A 12,041-nucleotide genomic window follows, 5' to 3' on the forward strand; every position below is an offset into this window, starting at 1 on the left:
CATTTACTTTTGCTGGTACCCTAATCTGCCGTGGATTTGCCTGAGGAATTTCCCACAGAAAATCTGCAACAAATCCATCCAGTGTGTGTTTACCCTAAGAGCAGTCTGTGTTATTTTCTTCCTCTTTGTGCAGCCTCAGAAGAGAATCAATAAACCTGTGAACTGCTCCCTGCTTTCCTTATCTTTATTGCACCTATGTAAAGAAGAGGTTGGGTTGATGTGACAAACAAGTTCACACAAAGTAAAGATATGAAGTGACAAAGTGTGTCCTGGACAAATTGCATGGGGATTTACTACAAGATCTGTCCGTAATGATTATTCCTCAGATTGATGGATAGTTTTCAGGTTTTAAAACATGGACATAAGCAAAACAAAATTGTGTAAATCTTAATCTTGTGTTTGAATACTGCAGGTTTTACAGTTTACAGTGCTATGTGTGCACACCCAGATTGTAAAGGGAAAGTAGGCAAAAAGCAAGCAGTTACAAGCCTATACTGACACAGTAGAAAAGCTAGATACAGCAAAAATGGATTATTTTGCAAGGAACCCTTTTTTATTTCAACAAACTTCTGTGAATTAGTTTAACCCCCTATGGACATTTGACGTAACGCACCAGGACACACATGTACATCCTGTACATAAAGCGAGCGCAGGAGCTGCTCTCGCTTCCTGCTCGGCGGGTCCTGCCTTCTATCGGCATCCAAGGACCCGCAACTAATGGTGGACATCAGTGAATGCAGGGGTATGATAAATCAAAATGACAGCCAAAGCTCCCGTCACCTACTCCACAATCAGTTCTGACAATCTTCTATGGTCTGCCTTCTGGCAGACTATACAAGTAGATCACCAATATTACTGAAATATGCTATGCCTATGCATTGTACTAAACAGTAAAAGCAGTCAAAAGATTGCTATAATTTGTCCCCTGTGGAGATTTAAAAAATGTTTTAAAAATTTAATACGTTTTTAAAATATAAGTAAATTCCTCAAAAATTAAATAAAATTACCCCTTTTCCTGTTTTACAAATAAAATAAAGGAAAGAATAATAATTAGATAAATCAAAATTTGGTAACACTGCATGCAGAAAAGTTTGAACTATTACACAATAATGTTAATGGTCCCGTACGGAGAGCCACATAAACATAACAAAATAACAAAGTCCAAAATTGCTGATTTTTGGTGATATCACATCAAAGAGAAAATGGAATAAAAAGTGATCAAAAAGTCACATACATAAACGTGGTACAAATAAAAACTACAGATCACAGGGCAAACAGCAGTGTAAACAGAAAAGAAGAAAGTTAAAGGGGTCAGAATAGGACATTTTTAAGCATACCTCTGGTAGATGTGGCATTGGTTCCATTGATGGACACATTCACAAGAACTGTAGAGCCTTCAATGAAGAGGGTTGATGTTGTGGTTGATGAGACGTCACTGCTGCCAATGCAGCCCAATAGCTCTGCTGGTGCTGTATTGATTTCTTTTATATTATAGTTTACCATGCTTTTTGGTGCTGCACACAAGGTAATGTTCTCATTTTCTGTGAGGAGATTAACATAGAAGTCAAAAAGGTATTCTGGTTTTTAATGTGGTTCACTTATAGACTTAAATAGACCAAACATAGTTGACAAGTGACTGTTTGGTAATATATGCTTTGATTGTGGGGCTCCTACGCTATTGTGATCCGCAGACATAACCTATACCTTTTGGAAAACAGAGCAAACTTTTAGTCTGTTGGAGTATATATGCATTCCACTGTTTATATCGCAACACCTTTTTACTGGTATCGCAACATAGCCCCAAAAATGTTTATTAAAGAGTGGGGCAATATAATACAATAATGTGGGGCATAAGAACTTTGGGGGAGATTAATTAAAACCTGTCCAGAGAGAAAGTTGCTGAGTTGCCCATAGCAACCAATCAGATAGCTTCTTTCATCAAGACCTCTGAAAAATGAAAGAAGCAATCTGATTGGTTGCTATGGGCACCTCCGCAATTTTTATTGTGGACATGTTTTGATAAATCTCTCCTTTTGTTCACAAATGATACTGAGAATAAATCATGTTTTGAGTACATCCACATCATTATAACCAAAATGACCTTTCTACTTAGCTAGCCAAGCATGTGTGAAGACAAAAAAAAGTTCCTGCAGCTTCAAAAGTCATATTCTTTATTCTGCCTAGTAGTGTATACAAAATTCGACAAGACCCAGCAATATTTAAGGTCAAAATGTTGCCATATTTTAAATACACTGATAAGCACAATAAAGATTCTTATCAATTTAAAGCCGAGCCTAGATCAGTCCAGGTCACAGATGAAGACAAGTCATTTGGCTTTTTTTTGCAACAACCAAAATAGCTTAACCATAGCATACATATTTGTGGAATATTTTATTTTTTTCATTTTTCCCTAGGAAATATTTGTAGGCCTCTATGTTATTGTTTAAATGAACGCCACTGTTTAAACAACTTTTCTCTGTTTAATAGTCTATGATTTCAAAAATGATTATATTTTCTAAATTATTTACTCCAAATACATTCTTCATAAGAAGCCTTAAAGTATTGGCCACTATGTGCCTTACTTCAAGGCATACTGCTGTCTTCTGCCTGGGAAATTCCATCTCTAGCTGCAGAGAAACCAGGACAGGACACAGAACGTGGGGTGTTCTGCAGATCATAAAGCCTGAGATGCATGCATAGGTTGGGCCAGAAAGGTAAATGGGTGCTCCCCTTCTATTTGTGATAACCCATAAAGTTCTGGGCAGCTGTTTGAATACATTAGTCAAGTTTGATGCTTAGACTTGGGCTACTTTTGTGGTGTCTCCTCTACAATTTTGTGATACTGCAACCATATGGCATCTGAACTATTGTACTGTAAATCATAACCCCCCCACGGTCAACCTTTTTCAATGCATTTTTTCAGCACTAACTATGGCATTGCAGAGAGGAGAGCTTGTGATTGAAAAGAGAAGTAAGAGAAAGTCCAGTCCATGGTCCACCCCCTAAAGTGGAGAAAATGGAGAATAGCTGTGAACCATAGAAGTGACTAAGGAGCTAAGTGGCAACAGGAGGAGCTCCGGAATCGCATGGTCACCCACTCTGAGGGTTTAATGCAAGAAAACCATGCCTTTTAAAGCATTACTGTTATTTGAATACAATTTTGACATGTTCGGAAATGTCAAAAGTTCTGATCTCATCCGGTCTAACCATATTTTAACCCTTTGAGGTGTGCAGCAGCACGCTTCACTGCCTGGTCAGCTGCTCCATCTGACCTTTTTTTACTCCATAGACTTATGCAAGTAAAGCGTTGAGTTTGAGTTAGGGAATGAGGCATGTCACTCGGTTGTATCTTGTGATCGCAGTGGGATTCAGTAGTGAAACCCGGCATGTATTGATGACATGTAAAAAGAGAGTTGATTCAAATGATGTTTTAACAAATATCTTTGCTGCGTTGCACACAAATACCTATGTCTATGACTTTTTGGTATCTTGCTATAAACACTAGGGTTACTGCTGGCTGAGTATTCATACAACATACTTTGGTGTAATCTGCTTACCAAGAATGACTATGTTGTTATTTAACCACGATGATAGACTAATAAGGGAGCAGGAACAGTTCCATGGATTCCCATTAAGTGTTATATTCAGAGAGGTTTTCAAGTCCTTTAGCGCATCTTTAATATCTAAGGTAGTCAAGTTGTTTTCTTGAAGGTAAAAAGCTTGCAGCTGCATTGATGGTATCTGAATGTTTGCAGGTAGGTAAGTTATACGATTTAAGCTAAGATCCAAAATCCTCAGATTTCCCAGTCCAAAAAGTGACATTTCTCCAACAGATGTAATTTGGTTATTTCTGAGAATTAACACCTCAAGCTTTGAGAGTCCAGTAAAGTAGCTGTTCTTCAGCTCAGTGATGTTATTCTGACACAGATTTAGCTCTGTCAAATTTTCATATCTCCCTAGGGAGGTTTGATCTTCTTTATTCAAGGAAATATAATTTTGACTTAAATTTAGTTTTGTTGTGTCTGTTGAGCAATTTGTAGGGATGTTTGTCAGATTCCTACCAGATAAGTTAGTTTCCTGTAAATACAAATAAGCAACAATTATGTGTTAAATTAGAAAGCTGAAGGTGGCAGTCATGAACTACAGTGAAAAAAACTATAACCCCCTAACTTTACAAGACGTGAATGCTTTTGTACAGTTAACGTAGACCTAAATATGTTTACAGTTTGAATATACTATGACTATCCATTCAGGTTTGGAATGACTATTTAAGTTTAGCAAAACCAAAAGTCATTCCTTCAAATTGAGGTATCCCGCAAACCTTTTTTTGCCGTAAAACGTTTAGGTGGCGGACCCCCTTAGTTATGCATGCTAGGGATCGACCGATATTGTTTTTTTTAGGGGCAATACCGATAATCGGGGGAGGTTAGGGCCGATAGCCGATAACTTATACCGATATTCCGGTAAAAGTTATCGGCTATTTATCCCCCCGCGACACCGCTGCAGATCATTGATTTAAATCAATGAACTGCAGGGGCTTTTACGGTTCCATAGACCGCCGCCGCCGCCACCCGCTTCTCTCCCCCTGCCTGTCTGGGGGTCCTGAGTCCTATCACCGCCACCACCGCACCGCTCCCCCCACCGCCGGTCCGCTCCGCGTCCCCTACCACCGCGCCACGTTGCACCCCCCACTGCACCACCATGGCCCCATTGCCTCCCCATCCCCGGTTTTATAATTACCTGTTCCCAGGGTCCACTCTACATCTGGCTCCGGTGGCGTCCTCCTGAGCTGTCACTGTGCGCACTGACGGTGACGTCGCGTCGCGTCACGTCACTCGTCATTGCGCACAGCGTAACGCAGGACGCAGCAGGAGCCAGAAGTAACGTGGACCTCGGGCCCCGGGAACAGGTAATTATAAAGCCGGGGATGGGGGAGGCAATGGGGCCGGGGCGGTGCGGTGGGGGGTGTTCGGGGGGCGGGGCATTATCGGCTTATCGGCAATTACTCTAAGGTAATTGCCGATACCGATAATGCCCAAAATCGTGATTATCGGCCGACAATATCGCCCAAAACGATAATCGGTCGATCCCTAATGCATACCCAGTGTGAGATGTACGAGGATTAAATACCTAACCATAAACCACATGTTCACATACGGTACTATAAGAAATGTACTATATAATGCATAAGATTAAAACAATGTGATAAACAGTGACACAAAAGGGATTAAGGTACCGTAGGCATTATAAATAGCATTTAAAACTACATATTTCATTAAGTCCCATTGGGACGATGCTTTTAAGCTCAGTAATCCAATTGCACTCTCATTGCAAGAGACACTTTTTTTTTTTTTCGGACTTTCACTAACTGCTCCTGCACAAGAATTAACCATTTAAGATCAATAACTGCAACACTGCATCTCCTCTAGATCCTCTCAGCCAATCAATTCCCCCTTTTTCCATAAACAACATTAATTTACGTAATGCAATGTGGCGCCTCTTATGGGCCCACAAGAATTTTGTGAATGCCGAATTTAGAGAGAAGACGTTGCTGTGGGTGAGCAATAACGGGAGTGTTTGCATAGGGTATAGCAGTCTAGAGAAGCCTAACATCAAGTAGGTGAGCTTTTGCCAAGAAGGGTAACGGTAGTGATTTCCACCTAGTCAAGTCCGCAAACAATTTGTGGAAAAACGGCGGGTAATTCAGAGACTATACAGACTGAGGGGTGTGTAACTTTTTTTTTTTTTTAATTATGCAAACATAATTTTTTAATTAATAAGGTTTAGAATGTTTAGTAGAAATAACTAGTAACAAATGGTTATAATCTGTTCCTCTCACCTGTGAATCCAGGCATTGAGTAAGGTTGTAGAAGCTTCCCACGAAAACCATAAGGAGAATTGTTTTCATCTTTCCTTCCTGAGGAGAACAAGTTGATTGTGGTTTTTCATGTTCATCATAGTTTAGGCTACTATGTAAATATTGTTCTCCACAGCTTTATAATAATTAAACAGGCTTCAATGATAATTTAAAAATAGGAATGAATCTTCTTTTAACAGACTATGGTGCTCCCATTCCATTAAATATCACTAACTTTAGTGGAGCTATTGTGGATATCCTCAACTGTCCTCTATTAGGCTACAGCTGAAAACTGAGCTGTCCATAAACCTGCAACAGTGCTATCACATGGTTTTTGGGAGTTAGTATAGTAAATACTATTGTAATCTGCATCTCACAAAGACAAACTGATGACTGGTCTGTCACTCTGGAGTTTCTAACATAGCAGATTCACTGTGGCTGTGTATAAAATGGTTCTTAAAGGGGTATTCCAGGCAAAAACTTTTTTATATATATCAACTGGCTCCAGAAAGTTAAACAGATTTGTAAATTACTTCTCTTAAAATTTTTTAAATCCTTTCTGTACTTATGAGCTTCTGAAGTTAAGGTTGTTCTTTTCTGTCTAAGTGCTCTCTGATAACACCTGTCTCGGGAAACGCCCAGTTTAGAAGAGGTTTGCTATGGGGATTTGCTTTTAAACTGGGCGGTTCCCGAGACAGATGTCATCAGAGAGCACTAAGACAGAAAAGAACAACCTTAATTTCAGAAGCTCATAAGTACTGAAAGGATTAAGATTTTTTAATAGAAGTAATTTACAAATCTGTTTAACTTTCTGGAGCCAGTTGAGATATATATATATATATATATATATATATATATATATATATATATAAAAAGTTTTTGCCTGGAATACCCCTTTAATTCATTTGGAATTAGTTGGCTGCACAACACTTCCCCAGACAGCTATTGTAACATGTTGGTAATGCTTGGCCCATAGTGACTAGGTAATCCCTGGGACTGCCTAACTTTTCTGTTTTTTTTCTGCAATTCCACAAGTCCAACACGCAAGGTTTTCCATGGGTTAGGTCCAGACAGTAATGCATGTCCAGCACTTGCTGTACATATAAAATCTTCACAGCTTTATTTACTTTTTGCAAAAAAAAATAAAAAAAAATATATATATACACAAAAATGGCAGCTATTAAAAGTACATTTAAGCACAGGAGAAATGAAAAGAAACCTACCAGTTTCGGCACGTACCAGACCTAACTCAATGGTCAGCATAGCTGCTGCTAAAAACAGCATTGTGTAATATGGACCACTGTATACAGTAAGGTGGGCAAAGCACTGACCTTTGCACTGCAGCCTCCCACAAACAGTGGAATAACAGGGGTGCTGAGATTTAGACTCCCACCAATCTAGAATTGATTGCCATTCCTAAGGATAGACCATCAATTAAGAAAAAATATGGATGAGCCCTTTATCTGATTTATAAAATACTAATATTGCAAGTGACTAATTTAAATTTATTGTTTACATTTGACAGAAAAGCCCCACATATACCATTGGCAAATCCCCACAGAGGGGTTGCTTGAGATTTGGGGAAGGGGGAGTCAACAGATCTATAGTCAGCAGTGGACCAGTAACAAAGAGCTATGGAACTCCAGGTACCAGCAGTTGGGAACAATTCTAGTTTTTAATCTCCATCCGGGTTTTAAGTCCTGGAACCCCTTTTAATTAAATTCTAATTGGAGAAAACATTTTAATCAAAAAATATTTTATTTGCTTTAATAAAGGAAGTAAACTGTCTTTTCATTATTTTGAAGGCATGTATAGCTTTCCTAAGATACAAGTTATTCCAGTGTTTGCAAAACAATAGAATAACTTGCCAAGCAAAACCGTAATGCTTGCCAGTTGAGGATTCTTAAGTAGATATAAAGCTTGATGTGTAGATCAGTTGTATAAAATTTATGAAGTATGTTATACCCTTGTTAGTATATTGAATATTATTATTAAAATTTATTATAACCTTTTAACTAGTGTTTATGTGAGGCTGAACACAGATGAGTTTGAAAAAGACTGTGGATGAAGCGGGAGGACAGGCTGGTAACTCACAGTACCTGCCCATGGTAAAACTGTTACGTTGCTTGTTTCCAGCACCATGTCCCAGTTACCAACTGGGCACGTCTTCCTCTGGTACTGGTGTTTCACACAATGGAGACCTGCTGGCCAATTAAAGGGCAGTAAGCCCCAAGGCATTGTCTGTTGATACAGGTTCTTACAATATCTTGACTCTTGTTCATTTTGCTATTCTTTTTAATTTGACTTTTTATTGACCCTGATCTTAACCTTGGTCTTGTTTTGGATATAGCTACCTCACGCTTTTGATAACCTTATACCTTTTGGTTCCACTCCTTGCGCTGTTCATAAAGGCTTTTACCATTACACTCTTTACACAGCAAACTTAATATTTTGTTAAATAAAAAGAATAATAGCCAGCACAACTACCTAAAACACGGGTGCATGCTGCTGTGGCAAATACAGAATATACAAAAAAAGAAGATTGCAGTAGCACATTTGGTCAAAAAAATGGAGGCTCTTAGCGCACTTTTTGATCAAAATGTGTCCCCCCATCCACCACGCAGAGATGGCCTCACTTCGGATGGGACCCTAACACACATTCTGAGCCTAACACTCCCCTCTTGCTGGGCATATAGCCTCTGACTTGGTGACATGCTGGATCCATTATCAATTTAAATTAAAATACCTCCTGTGAAAAAGGGATGGGGTGCACGGCTACAGAGGGTGTTAATATTTTGTTAGGTTAAATTAAATTAAATGTCTGGCTCTGAATTATTTCCTTTACTCTGACTTCCTTTTATCCACTCCCCTTTTTATATTAAAATATGTTGTGGGCGGACCTTCTGACTGTCTCATGATTTGCTATTAATGCCATTTCCCAGCAGTCATTAGTGCAGATACTCATTCCTGTGCTTGAGAGTTGTGCTTTAGGAGAATGTATTATTCTTAACTGTAAAGTTATCTCTTCTCTTCTTACACAGCGTACAGTATTATTATAGGGAATAATATCCTTCTGCCCTCCTACCCATGAATTTAATGTTACAGCCTGTAAAATAGAAACTATAGCAGTAGTTATATTTACCTCATCCTGGCCAGTGAATATTCAGCTAGTCACCTCTTATGCATATTTGTTGCAATGTATGATGTACTTCTAGAAGCAGTCTATTAGGCTGTATATTCACTGTGTGCGAGGAGAACTGAGCATGCTGGACCAGAAGAAAAAAAACTGTCTACAGGTTGTATCCCATGGCAACAGGCACAAAACAGAGCATCCAGCCTATATAGGAAGGGCTGTCTTTCAAAAACGGTTGATTTCTGATGATTACTTTTATTTTCAAATATGTAAAATTTCCCACATTACATAAGTTTTAAGACCTTTTTATCTTGTGGTAAAATGCCTTTATAGTAGGGTCATATGAAGCAAATTTGCAACGTATTTTACGCTTCCTGAAATATATTGCAGAATCTGCTATGAGCAGATACACTGGGCTACCTGGCCGCAGCCCTGTGTGTGGAGTAAGGTTTGAGGACAGGCCTACACGTCACATTGGCGTGCTCCAAACCTTACCGCCTCCATAATAATGTACTAAAAATTAAAGAAAAAAAATAAATTACTTGCATCCTGTTCTCTAAGCTGTTTTAACCCCTTAAGGACTCAGCCCATTTTGGCCTTAAGGACTCAGACAATTTAATTTTTACGTTTTCATTTTTTCCTCCTCGCCTTCTAAAAATCATAACTCTTTTATATTTTCATCCACAGACTAGTATGAGGGATTGTTTTTTGCGCGACCAGTTGTCCTTTGTAATGACATCACTCATTATATCATAAAATGTATGGCGCAACCAAAAAACACTATTTTTGTGGGGAAATTAAAACGAAAAACGCAATTTTGCTAATTTTGGAAGATTTCGTTTTCACGCCGTACAATTTATGGTAAAAATGATGTATGCTCTTTATTCTGAGGGTCAATATGATTAAAATGATACCCATTATTACATACTTTTCTATTATTGTTGCGCTTAAAAAAAATCACAAACTTTTTAACCAAATTAGCACGTTTATAATCCCTTTATTTTGATGACCTCTAACTTTTTTATTTTTCCGTATAAGCGGCGGTATGGGGGCTCATTTTTTGCGCCATGATCTGTACTTTTTTTTGATACCACATTTGCATATAAAAAACTTTTAATACATTTTTTATAATTTTTTTTAAATAAAATGTATTAAAAAAGTAGCAATTTTGGACTTTTTTTTTATTTTTTCGTTCACGCCGTTCACCGTACGGGATCATTAACATTTTATTTTAATAGTTCGGACATTTACGCACGCGGCGATACCAAATAGGTCTATAAAATTAATTTTTTACGCTTTTTGGGGGTAAAATAGGAAAAAACGGACGTTTTACTTTTTTATTGGGGGAGGGGATTTTCACTTTTTTTTTTTTACTTTTACTTTTTTTTACTTTTACTTTTTTTAACTTTTTTTTTTTACACTTGAATAGTCCCCATAGGGGACTATTCATAGCAATACCATGATTGCTAATACTGATCTGTTCTATGTATAGGACATAGAACAGATCAGTGTTTTCGGTGATCTTCTGCTCTGGTCTGCTCGATCACAGACCAAAGCAGGAGACGCCGGGAGCCGGACGGAGGAAGGAGAGGGGACCTCCGTGCGGCGTTATGAATGATCGGATCCCCGCAGCAGCGCTGCGGGCGATCTGATCATTCATTTAAATCGCGCACTGCCGCAGATGCCGGGATCTGTATTGATCCCGGCACCTGAGGGGTTAATGGCGGACGCCCGCGAGATCGCGGGCGTCGGCCATTGCCGGCGGGTCCCTGGCTGCGATCAGCAGCCGGGATCAGCCGCGCATGACACGGGCATCGCTCCGATGCCCGCGGTTATGCACAGGACGTAAATGTACGTCCTGGTGCGTTAAGTACCACCGCCCCAGGACGTACATTTACGTCCTGCGTCCTTAAGGGGTTAAAAGTCTGAAAAATTAAAAAAAAAACATACCGTACTTACCTACCTTCAGTCATCCAATGGCCCCCAGAACTCGCGTTCAGTTTCTTCTGGTCTCCCAATCTTCTTTTTTCCTCTTGCTTTTTCGAGATAAGCAATTGGTGTACAACCTGCCAGGTTAGCCGATCACAGGCTGGGATGTAACACCGCTGTGGCCAGTGAATGGCTGAGACTGCAGGTCCTGCCCCAAATGCTTGTCTCTGAAGAAGGAAAATGATGAGGGGAATGTCAGCATATAATTTTTATTTTTAGTTCATATAATTCCGCGCTCAGCATTTTTCTGAATGAATCACCACAGAACTGTATTTTTTAGTCTGGCTAAATGTCTCAGCGAAGTGGTGGTCATGCAACAATTGCATCAAATGTCACAAGGACGTTAACACAATAGTCACATAGAGCCATTTTGATAGTTCTATAGAGCAGGGTTGACCTGCCCTGTGATAACTTATAAATCTGGCCCGTGAGACATTTTTGCGACATTTCTGCAACATTTCACAAAAAGTCGCACATGCTAAATCAGTGACCACTGCACTGCAAGTGCTGTAAGTAAGAATTCTTAATGGTAATGAAATTTAAGCATTCTAAATGAAATGTCGCAGAAATTGTCGCACTGGGCCTGCCTTCGACTTTTCATGTGACAAATTCAGGCGAAAAAAGCTGTCTAAATGGTTTGATGTCTTCCCCTCTGTATGTACAAAAGTATAATGACATTTTAGTCATTGATTTCAGGTGTTTCATTTAGTCCCATTGCCACCAGTGTATAAAATAAAGCACCTACCAATGCAGTCTACCTTTACAAACACTTATATAAGAATGGGTCACTCTAAAGAGCTCATTGACTTTCCCTGTGGTATGGTAATAAGATGTCTTTTCAACAATAAGTCGGTTCATTTTCTTCCTATCTATATTTTACCTAACAAATTGTGAGTAGTATCAATGAAAAATAGAAGAGTTAAGGCACCACACCAACACAGCCAAAAAGTGGCAGACCATGTAAAGTTACTGATGAGGCACGAAATACATAAAAGTGACCAATACTGAATCAATAACTGCAAAGTTCTAACCCTAATCTTGCAATAAAGTCTGAACAAAAGC

At 39.0% G+C, this 12,041-nt stretch overlaps 2 protein-coding genes across 6 annotated transcripts in view; one reads left to right on the top strand and one right to left on the bottom strand.

Moving 5' to 3' along the window:
* The window catches only part of IFT74 (intraflagellar transport 74), a 118,038-nt gene that overhangs the window by 32,704 nt on the left and 73,293 nt on the right, over positions 1-12,041 (top strand). The gene's annotated exons all lie outside the window — the stretch shown is intronic.
* The window catches only part of LRRC19 (leucine rich repeat containing 19), a 57,619-nt gene that overhangs the window by 9,312 nt on the left and 36,266 nt on the right, over positions 1-12,041 (bottom strand). For all 3 annotated transcript variants that reach the window (XM_056520791.1, XM_056520800.1, XM_056520804.1), the window contains 3 exons: positions 5,840-5,917; positions 3,558-4,077; positions 1,338-1,541 (listed from right to left, as the gene is read on the bottom strand). In XM_056520791.1, coding sequence (XP_056376766.1) covers positions 1,338-1,541; positions 3,558-4,077; positions 5,840-5,908 — 793 coding nt within the window. In that variant the 5' untranslated portion in view covers positions 5,909-5,917. The remainder of the gene's footprint in view (positions 1-1,337; positions 1,542-3,557; positions 4,078-5,839; positions 5,918-12,041) is intronic.

Source organism: Hyla sarda, chromosome 1 (genome assembly GCF_029499605.1).
Source record: "Hyla sarda isolate aHylSar1 chromosome 1, aHylSar1.hap1, whole genome shotgun sequence".
Taxonomy (NCBI): Eukaryota; Metazoa; Chordata; class Amphibia; order Anura; family Hylidae; genus Hyla; species Hyla sarda.